At 40.7% G+C, this 23150-nt stretch overlaps 2 protein-coding genes across 8 annotated transcripts in view; one reads left to right on the top strand and one right to left on the bottom strand.

Annotated features, from left to right (window-relative positions):
- Positions 1 to 20249, bottom strand: part of SYT1 (synaptotagmin 1) — a 358139-nt gene extending 337890 nt beyond the window's left edge. For 5 of the 7 annotated variants that reach the window (XM_075747516.1, XM_075747534.1, XM_075747508.1 and 2 more), the window contains exon 1: positions 19909 to 20222. The gene's annotated coding sequence lies outside the window, so the exon portion shown is untranslated. Of the gene's footprint in view, positions 1 to 19908 lie in introns of all 7 variants that reach the window. The other 2 variants (XM_075747487.1, XM_075747476.1) reach the window with 2 other exon arrangements.
- On the top strand, positions 13201 to 22935 carry NAGS (N-acetylglutamate synthase). The gene is made up of 4 exons (XM_075742839.1): positions 13201 to 13365; positions 14598 to 14610; positions 20106 to 20815; positions 22591 to 22935. The coding sequence occupies exons 1-4, from the start codon at positions 13201 to 13203 to the stop codon at positions 22597 to 22599; spliced, it is 897 nt and encodes a 298-aa protein (XP_075598954.1). The 3' UTR covers positions 22600 to 22935.
- The last annotated feature ends 215 nt before the right edge of the window (positions 22936 to 23150 follow it).

Genomic DNA, 23150 nt, shown 5'->3' with positions numbered 1-23150 from the left:
TATTTCACTATTTGATCACTTAAAAAAATCAATGTCCTCTACCAGCATCACTATGTTGCTAGGGACCAGTGTCCTGTTACGGGGACATCAAAAAAAAAAAAAAAAAAAAAAAAAAAAAAAAAAGAGTTGGTTGGCTATTTGGGGGTTTTTTGGTTGATTTTTTCTTTTAATGTTTTCTTTAACTATTATGAGGTATTAACTTAAAGTCTTTCACTATTAATGGAAGTTATCACTTAAATCTTTGAAACTATTTTCCAAAGCTTGCTTGTTACCACTAAGAACAAAAGCCTAAGGACTTATCTTTGTTTGGGGAACATATAGGGAATTAAAGTTTGTTGCACAGTTATTCTTTGGAATTTTATAGTATTCTCACACTTGAGATCTGATCCTCCTCCTCCAAAGCTCCACTAACAGAATTGACAAAAAAGGGTTTCAGCACTTGATCTGGAGAAGAGCTTGGAAATCTGTGTTTGGGAAAGAAATAGCAAGTGGCAGGGGATAACTCTTCAGAGGCTTCTTCATTTTTTTTGGTGCTTCACATTGGCATTACAATCATCAATTTGTAGGCTTTGTAGTTGCTTCTTGACATGTCATTTTATTGTGTTTTGTTAAAAGAACATCTTATTTGCATAAAAAATTAATTTAGCAGCTCTAAAGCATTAGTTATTCTAGCCTTTTTTCTTTTAACTTAACTGATGGCCAGTTAATACAGATAATTTGAATAGAACAATTACACATGTTCAGACTAACCTTAAGGATTCAAAATATACAGTATTTGCACACATATTTACATACACGTATTCCCATACTCACCCTCAAGTCTGTATATCCATAAAAATTCTATACACAAAGACTCAGCTCTGAAGAACTGGAAAGATTGTTTGCATGCATAATACTTAAATGCTCAAGAGTGTGGCTACCCAAGACAGTACTTCAAGGACACTCCTGAAGTTATCCTGGCTAAGTGATGCTTATTTAGCATCTGCGAGTTCTCTCCCACAAACATGGAATGACAGAGAATATGAGGGAAGGCACGGGCTCCTAAGAATAGCAAATACATACCCTGGGCCAGAAAAAACATGTCCCTGCCAGGACAAACGCATTATTATTAGCAGACGTGTGCAAGCTGTGCAATATCAATGTATAGTGTACACAGATATATATAGTCATGTGTGCACATTCAACTCAGCTAAAGTAGTAACACTATTACTTAAATATGTGGGATTCACAGTAACATATATGCAGTTAGAAAAAGAAGAAGCATGAACAAGAGATTTCTGCCAAGAATTTATACAATTTTCAGAAATCTGTTTTGGTGCACCAGCTATCCTGCTTCCAAAACCTGAAGAAAAAAAATGCTTAATGGCTGGTCTCTCTGGATCCCATTAAGCGATCGTGTAAACAGCAGGACACTGAAAGGTACTCAACAGAAACCTCTTAGTAACATTTTATGTCACCACACAGTTTGCCTTTTATTTGTTCCTTAGCAGACTTAGTAACTCATTCAGGTTTGCAGAACCCAAATATCACATGTGAGAATCTGTACCTGAACACCAACTGGAGTACACATCAGCTACAAGTATGAATAAAGACAAAATTACATGGACACAAGACACATGCATCCTGATCACCAATTATGTATTACGGACATGTTTTTCATCTTTATTCAATAGTGTTCTGTGATAGTGAGTAAGTAGAAATCTACTTAGTCCATGTTTTAGACTGCATAAAGAAGTTTCCAAGTGATGATTAGACATAGCAAAGTAAAGCACACACTGAAGTCAGGAAGATTGCTCAGATTAAAAAAAAAATCAGATACAGTAGAATGGTTATACTACAACTAGCACTGATTAAATTGAATTTTTCCTTATTCAAAGCCATCTTCAATATCATGCCTTAACACACTATACCCAAAGTCCAAGAGGCATAAATAAAAGAAAGCAATATTCATTTGATAAAAATCCCGAATCAAAACATACATGTAAACTAAAAAAAAAGAAACTACCTTATTGCCTTCATTTCACTATCCATTTATACTTTCAGTATGACTCTCCACAAAGCATTTTATCATGAAAATTACCCTCAAGTAACTCTTCTTCCTAAACAGAAGTCAATACCATCTACCTGTTTTCACAGATAGATTAGGGAAATTCTTCAAAAATGTTTACCTAAATGAACACTTCGAAAATTCCATTTAACTTTTCCCCCCTAAAATGGTGAGAATTAATGAGTCTTTTTGATGCAGACATTGCATCCTCCTAGACCAACAGTAGCTACTTCGGCTCCTGCTGTAGGCAACAGTAGAGGAGCTCCAGCATTAAAGGATGATTCGTCATCCTAAAATGGCCATCTGAAAATGGGGACAATGAAGTATCTCTTCTTCTGTGTCTTTTAATGACAGCAGGTCACCCTTCACAGCTTGGACGAGACAGCTACCTTTAAGATAGTTATGTCAGATGACACTGAGGACATATCAAAATTTATAGTAATACTTTCATATGCATCTACTCAACGGATACCGAGAAGACAAAGGGCTCAGTGCCAACTTGAAAGAACTCCTAAAAGCCACAGTACTGGTCTAGCAAAGCGCGTTTTACCTATTAGTCACATGCTACGCTGTACAGCTACGCTTATCTCAAAGACCTTACATGGGATGCATCTGACCAGTACCCAGGACGTCCTGGATGGGAAGATAGGTCTAACACAGGATGAGGCTTTCCATCAGGCAACTTTCTCTATAGTCATATCAGCCATATGCTCCAAGTGCCTCTGTCTCGTAGTTTCTCTAACATATGATTAAACCTTGCTTTGGATCAAATGTGGATAAAGGCTGATTTTAGCAGGATGCATGCCCAGCACATGCTGAAAACAAGGCACTTCCCAAACGTGCTTCAAGCTGGGCACTACTGACAAAATCGGTCATTTACAAATCCTGACCTCCGTAAATAGTACTCATTTAGCTATTCAGTTTTGTTCTTCACCCCAAAAAATTGGGGAGATCTTCTGGCAAGTAGTGCCTCTCATATATGCTTAAAATGGCCAAGATTGTTAAGTATTTATGATCTTGACACTGTTATATTCTTGTCATATTAAACTTTTCAGCATCTATTGTAGTGAGTGTCAAGCTGTTTGTCACAGTAGCATCTGTCTTAGATAATTCCTTCTCTGGCAAAAAAAGCTCTTCAACAACGAAATAATCGTAGTAGCACATTGACCACATCTTGAGTTTGGGCATATGTCCCAAGTAGATCTATTTCTAAAGCAATGAAGCACAACCTAAAATTGAATGGAATAATATGTCACTATCTTCTACCATGGAAAGGAACTCCTGTGCAGTTTTTTTTCTTCTATTCTTTGTGGGAAAGTAACCTTTGAACTCCTTACATGTAATGTGATTATTGCTATTGTCAGCATAATTATATTTTCAGAAGAAAAAAAATAATCAATTTACTGAAACAGTATTGAAAAGTTTCCATGTAAAAACTGGAGATACTATTTTGCATTAGGTTTCTATATTGCTCCAAGTTTCTCTGCTCCCCTCAACCCCATCCATCACCTATTTCTATGAATGTTACAATGAAGTCAGATCAGAAAGTCAAAATATGAAAAAAGGCAGGGGAAAAAAACCCAGCCTATTTTGACATTCTTAAAGTACGAACTATTTATACTTTTAGTACACCTAGTTTTTGTTCAGTTGTCAACAGAAGGTATTAAGACATTCTGCTCCACAATAAGGATAGTAATCTTAAGGCACAATTACTTGCATAATAGGAATTTGGAAGTTTTAATGAACTCATGGTGAACAGCATTGTACAAATTAAAATGTGGACAAGAAAAATTTAGAGGGTTATATTCTATTTTATAATATGCAGAATTAAAAATGACTACTCTTTTTGACAAAGATTGATATGTCTAAAGTGTTCAGTGTCATCAAGTGAGATGAGTAATGACTGGTTTTCTGCTGCTGAACAGAAACTAAAGCTATTTAAGCAACAGAAAATTATTTCTAAATGCTTTATTTTACTAGTATTCAGTATTAAGGGGTCAAAAAAAAGAAATCAGCATTCTCCAAAGCGTTTAGATCATGTGACCAATGATAATGTTTTCCACATGGGACTTCTTCTTGCCTTTGCAGCTATTTGATGTGATAGCCAGCTGAACCTACACACAGTTATTTTTAAACACCACTAATACAGTGGAGGTAAAAACAACTTTCATTTCCAAGTGAAAGCTTCTAAACAAACTTCAGAAAATTTAAGCCACACAAAAGTCTGGAGACAAAAATCTTGCTACAGTAACGACCAGGTGACTAATGTTTGAGAAAACCACACATTTGCTAATAAACCGTAATGAGAAGTGCTAGGCTTCAATAGCATCGCTTAGACTAAAGCAGTAAGTGCTTCTGTAATTGTTTAGAAGAGTTATTTGGGAAAAATCCACAGAAAATTATGCCCTTTTAATAAGCTATTTGAAGTATTTCATAGAATTCTTTTAATCTGGTATAACCTCACAAGCAGACATATCAATAATGTGTCATCTAAAGAGATTCTCAGCTCAGATATACCCTATTTCTCTTACAAAAATAATCTGGTATGGTGAAAGATTTCCCCAAGATCTCTTCCTAGCAAAACTGAGTCTACACACAGGAGCCATTTGATAGCAGTACCTCATGCTTTTATTTCAGAACTTTTGGGGGATTTGGCGGGTTTTGTTTGGTTGGTTTTGTAATAGGACTACACTTTCACTTATGCAGATTACTTTGTCAGAGGGATTTCCAGATGCTCAGAGATTGACACACACACAGAGCACTGTACAGGATGAGTGCTTTACTGTAGGGACTTCAGGGCTTACCCAACCACCACCACAATTTCTAGGGGAACGCAACAGGAACATTCAGAAATCCAGACTTTAATCACTGAAGAACGGTTGATTAACCCACTGAATCAGTGATAAACACAGGGTCAATAAGGTGATACCTAATCACCTTCTCTATTGTATTAATGACAGGGGTTTTTTTATTATGTACAGGACACCCCTTTAGCTTGTCCAGTATGTTAAGTGCTATTTGCCTTCTAACCAGAGCTCATTGCAGATACCTGTGTTTAATTATATTTCCCATCTTTCTGCCCTCACAGTTTTTTTAAAAAGCATGGAAGAGAAGGGAACATGTATGGGAAGAAAAGTGTGGGGAAAATGTCTGGTCAGTTCAAATCCTAAACACAGCCATAGGTAAAACCAATTCAAGAATTATATTTCCGTGTTCCAAAAAAAGAGCAAGTGTTGTTTAAGGTCTCCGCAAGAGTGACATTGTATCCTTAAACACATGGTGCAGACTTCGTATTTTTACATACCATCTCTCTTTCTGGTGAGGACTTTTGTCAAAAGTGAAAAAAATATTTATTTACATATTTCACCTGACATACCTGATGTTACACTAAGAACTCTGCTATAGCAGAATGGAAAAGAGAAATAGATTATTGAAATCAACACCTGGAACAAAAAAGTTCAAAATATTTTGGTACTGCGGACACATTTGGAAACATTGATAAATTCAGTTTCAATAGAAAGGCGATAGGTGGCTGCAGTTTTGCATTTCAGCTTCTGAACCTTGAAATCTCTTGCTTCCACAAAAGGATGCTGCTTTGAAGCCTTTGTATCTGGAAATGAGAGCACCAGAGTAATTGCTACAGGATGGGCCAAACTGCTCTGAACAGGCCAGCGTGCCCAGCACCTTGGGCTGTGTTTGATGAGAACCCTGCAGCCGAACAGACTGGACCACGCGCGTCCCCGTCCTCATGTGCGTAGGAGCCATCTGGAAACAAACAGCTCTGTCATGCAAAAGGAAAGATAACGAGGAAAATTTCAGCTCCCTGATCAAGACACATAGGAGATAATTGCTTATCTCCTTTTTACTCCTGTTTTAAGCCTCACCTAAGATGCAGGCTTTTCTTCACCTCCCCCTGTAAGTATCCTTTTTAACAACTACATTGAGACCATCACCGTTGGAAAACAAGTGAGTTGTTCATTTGCTGTTGATGCCCTAGTCGGAGACATCGCAGACCCACCAAGTTTCACTGAAGACTGCTGTCAGGTCGGCAAGACCCTCCAAGTGGTTGTTTACATGAAATTTAATTTAAGGCCACAGCATCCTCCCTCTGTCTCTCAGAATGATACTCAAGAGAAACAGCAATTGGAGGAAGGAGACGAGAAGTTAAACAAATTCTGTATGACATCTGGGATCACACTTTGACCACCTCCCCAAAGAGCTGGCCATCGATAAGCCACACTAACAAGGTGCTATTGAGCTTGGCCAACTTCACAGCAACTCCAAGCCAGCCTGTGCCCCAGCAAGCGTCCGGGTCCTGGCTCTACCAACAACAGCTACCAAGAGCCATCCCCAGCTGCTCTGAAGTTCAGGAGTCCACCTTTAATGAGCCTAATTAATTTACTTTCAAGGTAGCCTGACTCCAGATTGCACTGTATTTTCCAAATGTTTTCTATAAAGCCAGAGGAAGAGATGCACACTCCCTTCAAGACTCGCCAAGATCCCAGGGCATCCCTCCAGCTCAGGCGCTACTCAGCACCTCTCCTGGCCGAGAGGAAAGACCCAGTGCCTGCTCCCAACAGGGCCTGGGAGGAAAAAAAAAAAAAAAAAAAAAAAAAAAAATCAAAAAAGTTAAGAATCAAAAGGGAAAATAGAAATAGTGCACAGCAAAATATTGTGATGGGAGATTGAACCGGAATTTTATTAAAGCCAGTCCTCAGATGAAGAAGTATAATGGCTAAAAGCTTTTTTTTTTTAAAAAAATACTTTTTTTAACATTAAGTGATTAGAAACAGAGATCAGTTGCCTCATTAATAGGTGCTTTTATTTCCTTATTCACTCCCTCAGTTTTCTAACATAAATTTTCCTCTGCTACGGACAACTTCTGCATTATTTATACAACGGCCAAAGTATAATTGGCCTCTTTCACATGGGTGAATATCAACATATGGGGGGGAAAGTAGGGCAGGGAGAGAATGCAGATAAGTGACAATTTCCATATTCGTAGAGAAAACACTGGTACTCTGACAGCATGACAGATTTTAGATGTACTGTTCTGAATTTATATATAGTTGATGTCTAGCTTATAAAGGTTGATTTAGGTATAAAAACATCATGTTTAGCTGCTAACTCAAAGGAGGATAGAAAGGAACGAGAAATTATCATGACCAAAGATGTCAACAAGACAACCATTTTGCTGTGATAGAAAAATCCAGTGCTCTGGAAAAATCATTTCTAGACCATCTAATTTAATTTTGTTTTGGACCTAACATGAAGATACAATTCCTACTACACACAGTACTATGAAACCAACAGCTAATTCCCAATTTTTAGAGGAAGAAATTCTGTAAGGTTAAAATATACATCCTATTTTATTCTCGACATTACCAGCTTCTGTTTTATCTTAATATAGCAGAATTTTTCCCCTGCTTTTTTCCAACAGCACTTCATTGGAAAAAACAAAACAAAACCCACCCCAAAACATTTTACACCCTGAAGCTTTAACATCACAGTACATTCCCACGTAAAGAGATGTGACACCATGAATTTAAGGGTGGTGGGGGGTGTGTGTGTCACATATTGCCAGGATAATCTGAGCAAATTTCTACATACAAATTACACAAAGCTATTTAAACAGATTCTGCACTACAGCTCACAAAACATCATTTCATCTCAGTCACAAACCACACCAAAACTACAGTATTAAAGAACGTTAAGGCGGAAGGGGGGGCAGGTGTGTGCAGACATAAGCAAGGAAGAACGAAGCTGACCCCCAAAAGCACCATGCCCGTTCAGGTGCAAAACTTACTGCGGTTCAGAGGGGGAAAGCACACACTCCAGCAACACCTGAGCTGCTGCTTTTCCTCTCTCCTCCGAGAGCTTTGCTGACCAGAGGAGAAGCGACACAACAAGCCCTCCTGTACTTTGCTAAGCATGATTCTTTCCATCACTACCATTTGTGCAGACGCGCTTGGTGCCCTGCGTGCTTCAGGCAAGATCCAAAGCCTGGCGAAGCTGATAGCGCTCTCCATATCAGCTTTAGTATTTAGGTTTCAGAAAATATTATCTCTCTTAACTGTTGTGATTCACAGTAATGTAAGGTGTCTCCTTTCGTGCCAGCCCACTTTCATCAGCACCAGACTGGACAAGAAGACCAACAAACTGTCCATAACCATGAATAAAATATTGTCACCCCCAATACAATGGACCTTTATTCACAGTTTTATTGACAAGATGTCCACCTTTCTGCGGAGCCTATGGTAAAGTTTTCATTATTATCAAGAACTCTACTTCAAGACAGTCTAGTCTTTCCTGACAGCACTGCGCAGATTCTGCAGACAGACAAATTTGCTATTCTATACTGCAAAACGTATATCTCCAAATATTCTTTTAAAATCTAGTCTCTTACACAAAGTTACTGCACTACTGAGCTTGACACATTCCTGTGAATCACATACAGTAATACTGCAATGAAATAAACACTTTGAGCTCAGTTTTAATTGGGTACTTCCAAATACACCACCACCCCACTTTGGACCAATTACTTTTTTATTTACAACTATTAAAAGCAATTTTAAACAGTCACCACACACTGGCTTTAGACACAGATCTAATTTTCTTCATAGAAAAGATGGTATTGTGATTAGCACTATTAATTTGGATTCAGAAAACCTGGGTTCACTTTCCAGTCTTGCTACAGGCTCCCCAAGTAAGGCCTCAGGCACATCACTTAGGAGTCAAGTGTCTCATGTCAGGTGTCTAAACATTAGCTGATTAAGTCTCATCTACTGATCCCAGATTTTTTACAGTCACTGGAAAGTAACAGATACCTCCAGAGAGCAGTCCGTCTCACACCAAGACAGATGCCTAAGGTAGGTCAAATGAATCACCTTCTGAGGGTATTTAAAGTTAAATGAGTTGAATCCCATCCTTAATCTCCCTCTGCCATTGATCCCCATCTGTCATACGGGATTTATGTTTTACCACATCAATAGGACACTACTTTGATTGGCTCCTACGTAATGTAAATGACCATCTGATGTGTACACACTTGTACACTTCACAAAAAGCTAATCCTAAAATCTTTACCTGAAATCTTCAGGTCTACCTCTAAGACAGGCTACCTGGGCACTTACAGTTTTGGCTTTGGATATGTTTTGCCCATTAACGCCATGACATATCAGAGTAGGACAGGTTGTTCTCCTGTATCATCTTCTCATTTAAAGGGGGGGTGCAGAAATCTCCAATAATTACATCAACCTCCAGACAGATAAACTAGCTTCTGTATAGGGGAAGCTGATGGAGCAGAACTTTGCTAATTCCTCTATCACAGAGACCTTCAGAAATTGCTTTCTGGCATGAAGTAGCTAGTCTCTTAAGTATTACTGGAGCTGGAACTAGTTTATCTCCTTTATGCCAGATAAATTCCCTCCTGGCCACATAAGGCTAAAATCCAGCCCCTTTGTACCAGCCCACCTGCAAATAATTCAAATCCCAGTTGTGAGCATGACATTATGCTTAAAATAGCTTTCTTCAGTAGCAAGCCAAACAGTTTACCCAGTTCTCAACTGGAAAGTGGCAAACCAGAATACTGAGAAACAGGAAACTTTCTTCTATTTAAAACTGATAAATTCATTAGTTATACTAGGGTGAAGTTAAAGAGGTTGTAAAGAGCAATTCAACCTAGTTTCTAGTTAGAGCTCTAAACTGAGTGTCCAAGTCCCCTAGTAGGAACCGTACAGCCTTAATGACCAGCAAAATATACTTCTATCTAGCAGAGTGCCTGACAGACCTCTGCTCAAATTTTTAAGTATGAAGTTTCCACGATACAATTAAAATCCCTTTGAAGGAGAAGGGTGATATGGTTACAGCAATGAATTGTTCGTTGATCTCTGGGGCCCTTAAATAATGGCACTTTTTTAACATTTGGACTAATTACTATTTGTTTTGCACAACAGTCCACAGTCCCAGTCAAAGATCTGGATCCTATTATGTTAGGCACAGTATAAACACATTACAAGATATGTCAGGGCTTGTTCTAAAGAGACTGCAGAGCAAACATTGCTTCTCACAAACATGGAGCAGCTCTTGATGAAACAGCTGTCACCGGTTACAACCCACATTTGGAATGCTCCATGTTAACAGAGGATGTGGAAAGGTGAGCCATAGATAGTCCCTGGATCTTCCCCTCCCCCCGTATGGAATAAAGGAGAAACTTGCCCATCATACACTAGGATGTTTGCCAAAAAAAATAAAATACTGGTTTTGATTTTTCCCATGTGTGCAGGCAAGAAAGCAGCCTACAAAAACAAGATAGGTTTAAAAGCCTAACTAGCTATCCTAAATGATGGTGACAATAAATGACTTTATATCTTGCTTTCCAACTGTAAGTGCTTTGAAGAAAAAAAGAAATATCTAAATTTCTGGGATCTAATTCAGCTCATCTGATAAAAGGAAATATGATTTACTGAGCAATACGTTAACAAGAATTCTGGTCTAAGCAAGCCAGAATTGGATGTACAATATTAGGCCAAGTCCAATGGAAAAACTAATGTGGCCTGAAGCAGTTGCTTTGTAACAGGAAACAAAATTTCAGCTTGTGTCCATTGCAGGCTAGCTCTGTGCACCTTATCTAGGAAAAAACCCATTTATTTACTACCATTGCAACTGATAGCTATTGTACTTGCTTTGACTGTATCTACATTTGCAAGGATATTGGCCCCTACGGTGAATATACTAATTGCATGTTAGTCCTAGATTAACTTGCTGCGACTAACTAGCTAACATTGGTTCCATCTCTGCTATGCATGGATTATGCAGGACATCATCTTTATCTCGGTACCTACATGTACAGAGTTTTTGCCCATCACTAAACAACATACAGCCCCTCCACTTGCACACTTCACTACTAATCCTTTAGTTCCTTTCACTCCTACTAGTTTCACGTGCATACAGAAGACTTATACACTCAATAATAATGGGGCAATAGCTTTAAACTAAAAAAAAAACAAAACTTGAGTATCAGAGTCTATAGACTTGCTAATGGTCTTTAAGGGTGAGAAAATTTCAGTACATTCCCCCACTATTTTTTTTTTTAAGCACTACAATGTGACATAAACACAGTTCTACATTTACAACACACCTCTCAAACTTTGTACTTGGAATCTATTCACCACAATTATCTCTAAGCCTGATTGAAGCAACTACCTTTAAGTATCTTACCAGCACTACAGCTGTAAGTAGAACAGGCTGAACTAGTATTTTTCACAGTTTAAGGATAAGTGCTTACGTTGCCTCATCAGCATAACTCCTATAAGCTATTCAAAATCAATACATTTATCCCAAAATGACCCATGAAATAGCCAATATCTGGCCTAAAGGAAGATTAAAACCCCCTTGAATAATTTGTTAACTATAACAATCTGAATGTGTCTTCAACTAGGCTCAGTACCCACTGCATCCACCTATGGCCTTCTGTCCACCCTCGTGTTCATTCTTTCAAATTCACACATTCACCTACTTAAAACATCTAAAGCCAATACTGCAAACTATGCTAAGAGGTTGGGTTTTTTACCTCCCCGGAAGAGATTACTTTTCTTCATCACAAAAAAAGGACACAGAAATAAGTGGGAGAACGTAGTAACACCACAGACTAAGTGATGCCAGGTGATAATCCCTTCCAGCAAATAATTTAGCTTTATTCTGTGAAATCAGTTAACACCACTGAACTCAAGTCGTTTTAAGATAAAAGTAGTTGAAGAGCAGAGCCATTCTAAGAGCCAGATTTCAACCCAAAGGAAATTAAATGCTCACAGTTTCATGTTAATACTAAAAGGAAATTCAAAAAGCTGTACCTAGAGTAACATTAACAAGTTCCATTAAAATTGTGTCAATTTTTTTTCTTTTCACCTACATGCAATACATACATTTTGGAATCCTGTTGATGGGTACAGATATCCATGAGCTACCTGGAAAGGCAGAATAAGGTTTTGGCTTTAGGAATACGTTTGAACCCTTCAGTAACAGTGTAGACAGCCTCTACCGTGGCTGCAGAAGTCTGGTTCATCACCTTTAATTGCCATTTGCCTGTTTGTTGCTGTGGAAGCCAATTGAAACTACATGGACAAACAGTGTTCAGTTCAAAAGTCTGAGTTGATACGGAGATAAAATATTTATTATTATTATTCTAAAAATACTGATTTGCATAGCGAGTTTTATGCCTTGCTCACCTATAACAACACAGAACTTCCATCAATATTTATAAAGAATAATTTTTTCTAGAGTAAACAGCTCACAATTATTAGCCAGTGTACGATTTGTAAAGCAAATATTTGCATATCAAATATTAAAGTAGGTCCAAGTCATTATTAAAAGTGGACATATATTTTGAAAATAACAGATACAGGAAAGAACTATAGCACGTGACTTCAGGTGTTTTTGTCCCAGATGATTTTTCTTGAAGTTTTCACTTTTAGCATCTTCTCAGCAAGCTAAAAGAGCACTAAATATAATACACATTAATACAGAAAACAACCTTTCAATCCTATTATGCAGGATTTACAAAAATAAAACAAATATACAAGACAAGAGCAGTGAAGGCCTTGCACACAGCTACAGCATCTCATGAAGAAGCAACCGACCTCTGTCAAGGTCACATGGAGATTTCCTGGTGTTTCTCTGCTCTAACTAGCAGCTGAGTAAGCTAAGAAATCTCAAAGAAAGCAAGCTGAATCTGAAGAGCAAGTGCAAGATAAGTCCTTGTTATTAGTATATGAAAAACAACTATGATGAAATTAAAACTACAGAAAAGATAAAAAGGCATCTACTGGGAGACTTTTCCTGAGGAAATATTAGTATGTCCCAGATAAAGTTATCCAACGCAACAGTTTAACAATCACGTCTTTAAACACTTGGGCTGCTAGAGAAGAGGTAAACTTTAATTTCAGGATCCAGAAAGCCTGCAATTCAACCATCACTCCAGTCAAAAATGTGTTTGTCTTCCACCCTTGCCTGGACTACTCAAGGACATATCTTTGTCTATTCAGCGGGAGGACCCTCTCAAAGATAACTCTTACTTGCCACTTCAGTAGACCTGTATCCCTCTCACAAGAGACACCTCTTGTGTTACCAATTGTGTTACCACCAATTAGCCAACCATGACTTGGCATGTGGAAAGAGGACACAGAAGATTCTCAGCAGGACAAGCTGATCCTGGTGCAATGCAGAAGCCTGACAAGGTTCCCTGGCTCAGATGCCAGGCACAAGGATCGCCACTTGCAAGGCCAGGTCCCGAACAGGTTTGGCAGAACACAGTCCTTCAGGTACCGTCTGACTGATGGGCATCTGTAGACTAATTAAGGGCAGGCCATACTGATGGGACACATGATCTTGGTCCTCTCACATTTGAAAGAGTAACTGGCATTCACTTTTTCAACAGAATTCCTATTAACAAGCACAATTTGTGGTTTTAAGACACGTCAGAGGAACAAAACAAATGGAAGGAACAGTTATCAGTTTCAGCGGGCTTTAACTCAGGTCTCAAAGATTAACACCAGTTAGATAAGTAAGCAGAAATTACTTGTCAGTAAGGTGGGACAAAATAGAATTATAACATACAAGGGCGGCTTAAGAAAAGCTCAGACAGAACCTCTTCACACTGCAAGAATAACATGTCACAACACCTTTTACAAAAAACACGATTTAATCCTAGAGACTCAATGCGAGTTTATGGCAGCAAGTTCAATGGGTTGGTGATTTTAAGGCCAGGAGGACGGCTGATTATCTACCCTGTTCTCATGGATTAACACAAATTGGAAATCCAGCAATTTCTACATCAAATCTGGATCTTGTACCTGGTCTAGTTAAAAGGAAAGGAAATAGTGATCTCAAGACTTCAAGTAGAAAGGTGTTACCTCCTCAGTAAGCTGGGCCATATGCTTGCTACTCCGAGAGACAAAAAATTGATACGTTATTTCCAGTCTGAGTTCTTGTAGTTTGCACACCCACCCAGGCTCCGGCGTGAACTTTTACACACCAGAGCACAATTTAATACCAGTATTTTCACTGTATGGGGGTGAAGGAAGCTCTCAGCACACACATCCTTCCAAAGAGAAAGGTAAGCTTTTAGGTGTCTCATGAAAAAGCAGATCTGGCATATCCCAAATGACGCAACTCCTGGGTCCCTTCTCTAAACTAATTCTAGTCTTCCAGCATCCTTTTTGAAGTTGGGCACCTTCCCTACTCTCAACACTTCAGTGTTTACAGCTGCATATGGCTTCTCTGCTCTTTAAATGACAGATGATGTTCCCTGGATGTAATCCCCAAGTCTTTTCTCAGAGCCACTCTTTAGAGGGAAATCACGGTATTTTTACTGGAAGTAGGCAAATGTATTAACAGTTCACTTTGTTAAAACACCTATCCAGATGCAGTAGGATGAAAAACCAGATGAAATCAGTCTATAATAGCACTTTTCCCAACTTTATTTATTAAAATTGGCACAAAAAAAAATAATCAGAAGTATTCTCATGAATATGGATTTTGTGGTTTATTCCAGATCATTGTTAAAGGTAATGAATAGAGTTGGGATAATGGAGATGGCAATTCCCCACACACTGTCTCTTCTGCAATCTATTAAGTAAAAAAAATTTTAATCTGTTCACATGGACAATGGTGTCCTTCTACAGTATTATTTCTTACAATCAGAACATCACCCTAAGCTAAATCAAATGCCTCAGTGAAGTCAAAACACAACGCTTACAATTTCAACAAGAAAGAGAGAGTCCTGTTTTAATAAAAAGGCCACTTTCAAAACTATTTTGATTGGGATGTATTACAGTATCGATCTCTAACCCTCAACTATTCGCTAATAGATTGTGTCTTCTATCAAAACACCACCACTGCACTAAGTTTTCCTTGAGTTACCACCTTTAGCATTTAAAAAAAAATAAATAAATCTAATAGTAACTGTCACATATTCTTCTAAAAATTCCTCCAAACTCTAAGATTTGATGATAGAAATCAATGATTAAAAAGAAATACTCTTCATAGTTTTGGAAAGAACTAAAAAAAAAATTTATGATTAAAACTAGACATCACAAGTGGTCATTAAGTGCTCCAAATAAGGAATTAGGTCTACTGTCCACCTGTCAATGATGTACGTGTACACATTTTCCAGAAAAAGTATTACTGTTAGAGACAGTGTCCTGAAACAGATAAACCATTTGTCAAGGAATCTTTATTTCCACAGTACCTTCCACAAAAGCGCTCCAATTATTTTAAGCTGCCATATCTGCATGGTTATTCAAACATGTGGAGATGAGGGAGTTTGCAGCCAATCTTACGTCTCTGAGCCAAGCTGGGTGATGGTTACCAGTTTTCCCATATTGCAACTGATGCACTGATTTTCCAACCACACATGGAAAAACAGTACCCTCAAGATAAAGGTACAAAACAGAACTTGTAAATGGGTTTTTAATCAACTTCATTAAGTCATCACTGAGCAGCTCTGAGGCATGTATCCTCATGTATTTGATAAGCTCATGTTTTTGAGGCACTGTACCACCTAGTCACTACAACCATGCCTACAGTATTAAAACTACTACAGTACATTTGGCTACTACCAAAAATCCTGAATAATGCCTGGGAAACTTACAGAGAGCATCATTAAAGTAACCAAATTGTTTTTAGCTACTTCTAAATAAAATTTTATTTTCCTGAAATATTATATTATTTAATTATTCAGCATTGATAAATAACAAATAGCTTGTTTGGATAATTTCTGGTGACACTTTTTTAAATTTGTATGGTGTTCCATTTAGAAGAACCATATAAATATTAGTAGTCTATCAGGTAACTACACCGCACAGGAAACATTCTAGATTTACTTTGTGTTTTGATACATTTCTCTTAGCATCTTTAGGGATGGCAAGAAAAGAAGTGGCATCCTGAGTTGGCAAATCTCTGAGAATTTAAAAGATGGCAACATCACTCCCTCTAGGATGAAGAAGGAGAAGTGTTCAGTGCCTGCTGTTCTGGGGAAATACTTCCCAATTAGTAGTGATAAGAAAACAGGTTATGAAAAATAATCAACTCTTATAAGCATTTATAGTGAACGGAAGACCCATGAAGTGCTATTCATTAAGTCACTGAGGGGGGAAAAAAAAAATAGAAAAAAAGTCAGCCTCTAAAACATATTAGACATCCATCAAAAGTAATACTTAAGGAGACATTTTTATTACAACTCCCATCTAGCTTTTGGTCATTATATGCCTTAGGGAAAAAAAAAATATTTTTTTTTTTATTTAAACCAGACAACTTTTTCCACACGCTGCTTAAACAAATCACTTTGCTAGTTCACAAAGTCCCTTAAAGAGATTGCCTGTAGCCTGCTCTTATCCTCTCGCCAGAGGAAATCATGAAGAGCCCTTGTCAGTTGTCCTCCTCCTAATGCATTCTGCTTTGGTATCTGGTGTTTCTGTAAGAGATATAACAGTATAACCAGCATTTCCTAATCCCCTCTCTTACTGGGGTGTATTAGGAAGGAGTAAAACCTACTCTAGCAAAGAGGACATTTGTACATAACGATCCTGAAAATATTTGTCAACATAATGCTTTGTTTATTCAGTCCAGCAAACGCTTTTATTTTAACCTCAAGTATCTTCAGTAAATGTCAGCAGTAAACACAAATTCATAGTTGGCTAACAAGCCTCCCTTATGTGTATTTCTAATTAAGCTTCTTCCTAGATACCAAGTAATGTTTAAAACAAACATTATATTGAGAATCAAAGTAATCAAACGACGAAGTATTTCTCTTTGTGAAACTGCACATTTATGTGGGCATCACGAGCCGAGAGAAGGAGATCATGGTATTCATGTGTAATAATTCCTCCATGCTTTTCTTCTGGATATGTAGAAATATTTTCTTGTCCTTTTCAGTTGTATTGCAAACTTTGATGTCTCTTCCACAGCAGCAATACAAGGTTGCGTGCACTCTACTTCAAACGCAGATCCCAGTAAGAATTTATCTGTGTGTTTAAATGCATCTATAAATATAAAACCACACACATTCACACAAAAGTATTTTTAAAATTGTAATCAGACTGCTGAATGACAAGAAAAGATTGCGATATACTAAATATGAGCTTCATTTTCATGGGAGGAAACATCAATTAACTGAGTTCTGAACGGCTGAGTGGCTTAAAAACTTCTGCCAAGACCCTAAGCTGCTGCTCCTTTTTACTTATTACAGCCAACCCTGCCAAAAGACCATAAAAATTGATTTTATGTTTCCGGTCTCTCCATGCTAGCTGGAAGAGTATAGATTTTTTTTTTTTCCTCTAGGTTTCTGACAAACAGAACCTTCCCTTATCTCACACCTTCTCAACTACCACGCTAACTGACGCTGAACATCTTCTGGGCTCTTATATCTGATTTAAGTTATGATTAGGGTAAGAGAATGTTTCAGATTGTTAAATCAAACACTGTTTTGTATCTATGGTTTTAAAGGGCTTCTCTCAGTGTTACAGAGAAGGCTATATCCCACTTGCGCTGCTATGGCATACACGGTAAATGATTATTTTTCACATTTATTCTGGGGAAGTGTTAGAACTGCACTGTTTGTCCGTGAGCTACCTCTTTAAATTCCAGTATCAATCCTTAAAATGGATTTAGCATCTTTTGCATCAAACATTAATAAGGCTCACTTAGGCACTCTTAATGTGAAGGAAAATTGGGCTTGTATGAAATGGCTACACTGGAACATTTCATGCTTTTGCAAGTGCAGGAGTATGATTATTTCCTACAGTATGTCATTATCTTCTGCCCTGTGGTTCTTTTTTAAATTATCTTTTCTCACTCAAGCTGCCTACACTATGTTTTTAAGCTATATAGTTTTCAATTTATGAATTGCATGCATGCATGCAAATTTTGAGCAACTATACCACAAGTCAAGTAATAGACCACATTAAAGTATATTCCCCTCAGACACTACTAATAGAACTACAATTCCAAAAAGCTTGGAAGAAAAAAAAAAAAAGATACATATTCAACACGCAAGACATAAAATCAGGTCATTTGTTTCCAAGAGAGACAGGAAAATACTATTCTAGACATGTGGAATCTCCTTACACTTTCCCTGAGCAGGTTTATTTAAGCATAGCAGGAGATGTCATTTCCTATCCTCACAAAGCAAATTAGTTTGCTGCCTACTTGTCCTTGTACCCAAAAGCTCCCCCCCTCCTCTTCTCAGGGTGACTCCTAAAACAATCGCTCATCTGTTACTCTGGATGTCAACCCACCAGGGAAAGGAGTCTCCCCTTGGGTCTACAACTATCACCTCCCGTTTCTTAGGGTGAAGTAACTCTCTCGGACAATAAAGCAGTTTAAACAGCGCGTAACAGATTAACACAAAACACGGATGGCACACTGCATAGCCACTCAGAAGATCAATATCGCCGCTGCTGATTAGTAGTCTAGTTGTGGTCTACAACATGTATGTGTATCTAAAATTACTCTACTGACCTTTGTACGGAGAATATTATTTCAGAGACAGTGAAATATTATTGCACTACAGCATTTTGCATTGAGTTTACAAGGTAATAAACACAGAGCTCCTTCTTCTTCACCCGCAAATGGCTATTAAATAAGGAAAATAAGACTTGACATCCCCCGGACAATCAAAAGAAATGATTTATTTGGATGCTAACATCTGTCTCGAGATTGTGGCCAAGTGTTTTTCTGTGCTCATTTAGGACTCCACTTGGAAAGCTTTTCAGTTACATTTACCTAGAGATTTCTCTCTACCACTTCCCATCTGACAGAAATCACTCAGCTGGGTCTGATGAATAATAGCAAAAGGCAGCTTGTATCAGAGATGATTGAATTACAGATTGTTGAAAGTGCCATAAAGGCTCATTCCAACGACTACATTTAATTTACTTACTATACTGACTACCAGAAGCTGGGAATCGTTTGATATCTTTATTTCAGAAGACTGGAAACAAAAGAAATAATAGCATTCTTCGCCACTTTCTTACTACTCTACCTAGTAGAGTTTGATAGGCGAAATTAACTTTTAAACAGAGCGCTGATCCGCTATCCATACCGTGTGCGCATATGAACCACACCATAACACACCCGAAATCAAAGCAAGGCAAACGGCATTAAACAAGATGAAGGAAATAATGTCCGAGGACACAAAATGAAATTGCACGGAAAGAAAAGGCATTAGCTTGACAGCCTTCTAAGTAATGGAGGAAAGGCTCTTTGTAAACGGATACAGAAATTATCAGACGCTGCCCTGCGGGCAGGAGGAGAGGTCAGCGCTCGGGGGCCGGGGAAAGCACACCGGTGTACCCCCTGCCCCCCCCCCCCGCCGGGACAGACCACCCTGCCGAGGGCGGGGGCACGGCGGCGGCGGCGGCAGCAGCCAGGGGAAACCCGGAGAAACAAGTTGGCCCGGCGGCCGCCTCGACCCCGGCTCCGGGCAGCGGCGGGGAGGGATGGAGGGCAGGCGGGCGGACGGACGGACGGCGCCCCGCTCCCGCAGCCGGGGGGCGACGGCGGAGCACGGCGGTGGCGAACCACCGCGGCGGAGGCGGCGGGGGGCTCGGGCGCCCCCTTTGTCTGAGCCCCTCCCCCCCGTAACCACCACCTCCCCCCCTCCCCGCCGGGAGCGCCCCGGGGGCGGGCCCCCGCCCGCCGGCAGCTGCGGGCAGAGCCGCTGGGCAGGCGGCGCCGCCGGCCGCCCCCGGAGCATGTGCTCTTCCCCCGCCCGCGCAGCGGGCGCCCCCGCGCCCGGCAAGCCTCCCCGCCCGAGGCGACACCGCCCGGGCGCGGCGGCGGGCGGCCCCGGAGCGCTGCCTTACCTGGCAACCGGGGCGGGCGCAGCCGGCTCGTCCTTCAGCCTCTCCCCACGGCGGCACCAGGCGCGCCCGTGCCCCTCCCGGGGCGAGGCTGCGGTGCACGGCGGGGTGCGCGGCGGACCGCCCCCGCGCACGGTAGGCAGGCTGCCCCAGCCCCCTGCGCTCGGCGGGCTGGCGGCGCGCCGGGCGTTAAGTTTCAGCAGCGGCGGCGGCCGCCGGCGGGCAGGGCAGGGCAGAGCCGGGCAGGGCAAGGCGGGCGGGAAGGCGGAGGCGGCACGGGGGCTGTGCGGCGCCGGGAGCGCCGCCACACTGCAGCGTCTCCAGGAATCCCTCCCGCGAGAGGCAGCCCATCACCCCCGGCCCGCCGCCCTCATTGGCTGGGGGGCGGGGAGACGGGCTCCGCCAGCCAATCGCCCGGCGCCCAGCATGGGTGGAGCCGCCGCGCCGGCCTCGCCCATCCCGCGGCCGCGCGGTCCCTGTCCGCCCCGTCGGGCGGGGACGGCAGCGGCGGGCGGGGGAGGATGAGGAGGAGAGGGATGAGGAGGATGAGGATGAGGAGGGCATCCCCGCGCATGGCGGCCAGGGCTGGCACCGCAGCCCCCGGGGCTGCCGCGGGGACGACGTCGGGCGGCACGAGGCGCTGTGCCACCGACACAGCGGCCGTCGGGTGACCCGGGTTCTCCGGGCAGGGCGCGGCGCTGGCCCCGGGGCGGTGGGAAGCGGAGGCGGCGTCGTCCCCCGGCAGGCGCTGCTGCTGCTGCCCCCCGGTACTCGGTACTTTCAGCGAGCCTGCGGTGCGCGGCCCTCCCGCTGCGGCGGGCCCGCGGGCAGCCCGCCTCGGGCAGTCGCGACTGAGCGGTGCGTCGTAACTGGCGTTGTTAGGCGAGAGCAGACTGAGTCGCGTGTTCAGGTAAGGGCGTGCAAGGGTTAACTCAATTCCCTTGATCCATCCACTCTGAACCGGAGCTTTGATTAACATTGGTCTGCAAAATGTAACTGTAACAAATTCAATTAAGGGAAGCATATTTCTTCAACTTTTAATTAGATCTACCCTATTTGTCTAATGTTTAATATAACATAAAAAGCTGCTCAGGTTCCAGAGGGAAATGGAAACAGATTTAGATGTAAGTTTAGCTTTTAAAAACACAACGGGCTAAAGTTCTTTGTTCCTCAGCATATATTATTGTTGCATCTATACCCTCAAAGGCACAGGAGGAAAACATAATTTTATCTGCAAAATTGTAAAAATAATAGTGTGGTATTTATGTAAGAGTTTCCCATAACCCTTAATTGGTCACAGGGTACCGAACGTACAGGTTCTAGCCCAGGCTTGATGCACAGTGGTACAGGATGCTGCTGAATTTCAGTTGGTTTAAGAGAACTTAGTTAGGTGTTCCACAACCATTTAGTTCGTTTCACTTACTACACGAGAGTGAAAGTTATCTAAATTATAGCTTAATATGATAAATAGCAAATGTTGGCAAGGAGAGGAGCCCCTATGCCATCGTTAGCAGGTAACCAGAAGCTCCCCGGCACATCCCATAAGTGACTTCCTATGCCTTCGACAGAATGTAGTCCTGCCATTCCCCACCCATACTTTTGTGGTGGGATTTGCCTCTGAAAATCACAGCCCTTTTCAGTCCAGTTCAAATAATACACATTTTCTGATCACGTCAGTGCTGGACATGTATTCTTAGGTCTGTTAATCACAATATGAGTTTTTCTTGTGTGAGGACATTAGGCCATGAGAGGGGAAAAGGGAAAAGGAAAGCAAATAGCGGCTCTTGCTAAGCTACGGAAAGAAGGAGCCACCGTGATTTAAACTGCATATGCAGAAATGGTCACCTGTGCCCAGATTACCCCTTTACGATTTAAAAATGTGTCTGTTTTCTATCTCCCGATACAATAGATACCAAGAACTATTTTCTCTAGGATCATTTATCTGGTCAGTTTAAAAACCGACACATTTCAATGCTAATAATTATGAGGACCTGATGCTGTGTTCCTAACAGCCACACAGCCAGAAGTCTGTGGGAGTCTGGCATTCGCAAGGCATGACACATCGTACCCTGTCTTAGTATTTGAGCAAAGACAAGAAACATCTTTTAAGCCCAGTGGCTCTCTCCTTAGTGTAAGGAACAGAAATGCTGTCTAGCAGTAGCCCTGAAGAGTATACCAGCGCTTTCTCACTCTCCTACTGTGGTAGTCCATGCATGATTTTTCTGCTAGATTAAAAAAATAAATAAGAATAAAAGGGCAGGTGTGGTAGGGGCTAGGAGGGTAGTGGGAGAGATTTCACCTAATCTTTTCTGAACTTGGTAGTTTGCAATGGAGAAATTGCTGCAAAAGTTGCATTGCTTCTAGCACACATACTTCCATCGGTTCCTTTCAGGGCCAAAAGCTTATTCATACAGAAAGAGGTCTCCAGTCCTGTGAGCAACTTTTATTTCTCTACAGCATCCACAAGGAAATAGTCGTTACTGTCTAGGCATGGTGGTTAATTAAACCGAAGGAAGCTGTGAAACTTGAGGGATGACATACATGTCCTGAATGGGCAAGGATGTCCTAGAAGAGCTCAGGAGCTGTTTGATGAATGCTTGGAGTGCTAGGCAAATGCTAGCCACTAAACTCACAAAACACAGATCATTCTATTTATTATTATTATTATTGTTATGTCTTCCACAGTTGTGTTAAGGAAAGAAGAAGGTATCCTATCATGAGAAAAAAAGAAGAAAAATGCAAAGCCAGAAGAAATGATGTTCTAAACCTGAGGCTTATTTTGTTTTGGTTTTTTTTTAATGTGCATTAGTACCTCAAAAGAGAATTTTAAACGGTGTCTACCATTCAGAAGTTCCACCAGGATCCTGCTAAGTACAAATGGAGAACTAGACTCTGTTATATCCTTCATATCCCTTGTTTTTCATTTAGACTTTGACTGAGCCAGAGATACAGGAGCATCTGGGAAGATTCTGAATAAAAAAGCAAGAGCAGAAATGATGCAATGTTTGTCTTTGCCATTTTTATTTTTTACTCTCTATGACTTCAAGATAAAACCTCAAGATTAGACTTGTATAAGTATACTATGACTTCAAGATAAAACCTCAAGATTAGAAAGCAATATGAGCCATAAAAACTAGGTTTTGAAAGTAAAATACTCCTGCTTGCTCCATAAAGAAGGAGAAAGCCTGGGCCAAAGCCAATGAAACCGAAATATTCCCAGGCCTGTCCTGGCAAGTTTTATGGCA

This window comes from Balearica regulorum, chromosome 1, assembly GCF_011004875.1.
Source record: "Balearica regulorum gibbericeps isolate bBalReg1 chromosome 1, bBalReg1.pri, whole genome shotgun sequence".
In the NCBI taxonomy this organism is placed as follows: Eukaryota; Metazoa; Chordata; class Aves; order Gruiformes; family Gruidae; genus Balearica; species Balearica regulorum.
The sequence above is the reverse complement of the archived record's forward strand: the minus strand, read 5'-3'. Positions and strand labels throughout refer to the sequence as shown.

What these genes read in the sequence shown, in the direction of transcription:
- NAGS (XM_075742839.1), top strand. Translation starts at nt 13,201, where the DNA reads ATGACTTGGCATGTGGAAAGAGGACACAGAAGATTCTCAGCAGGACAA.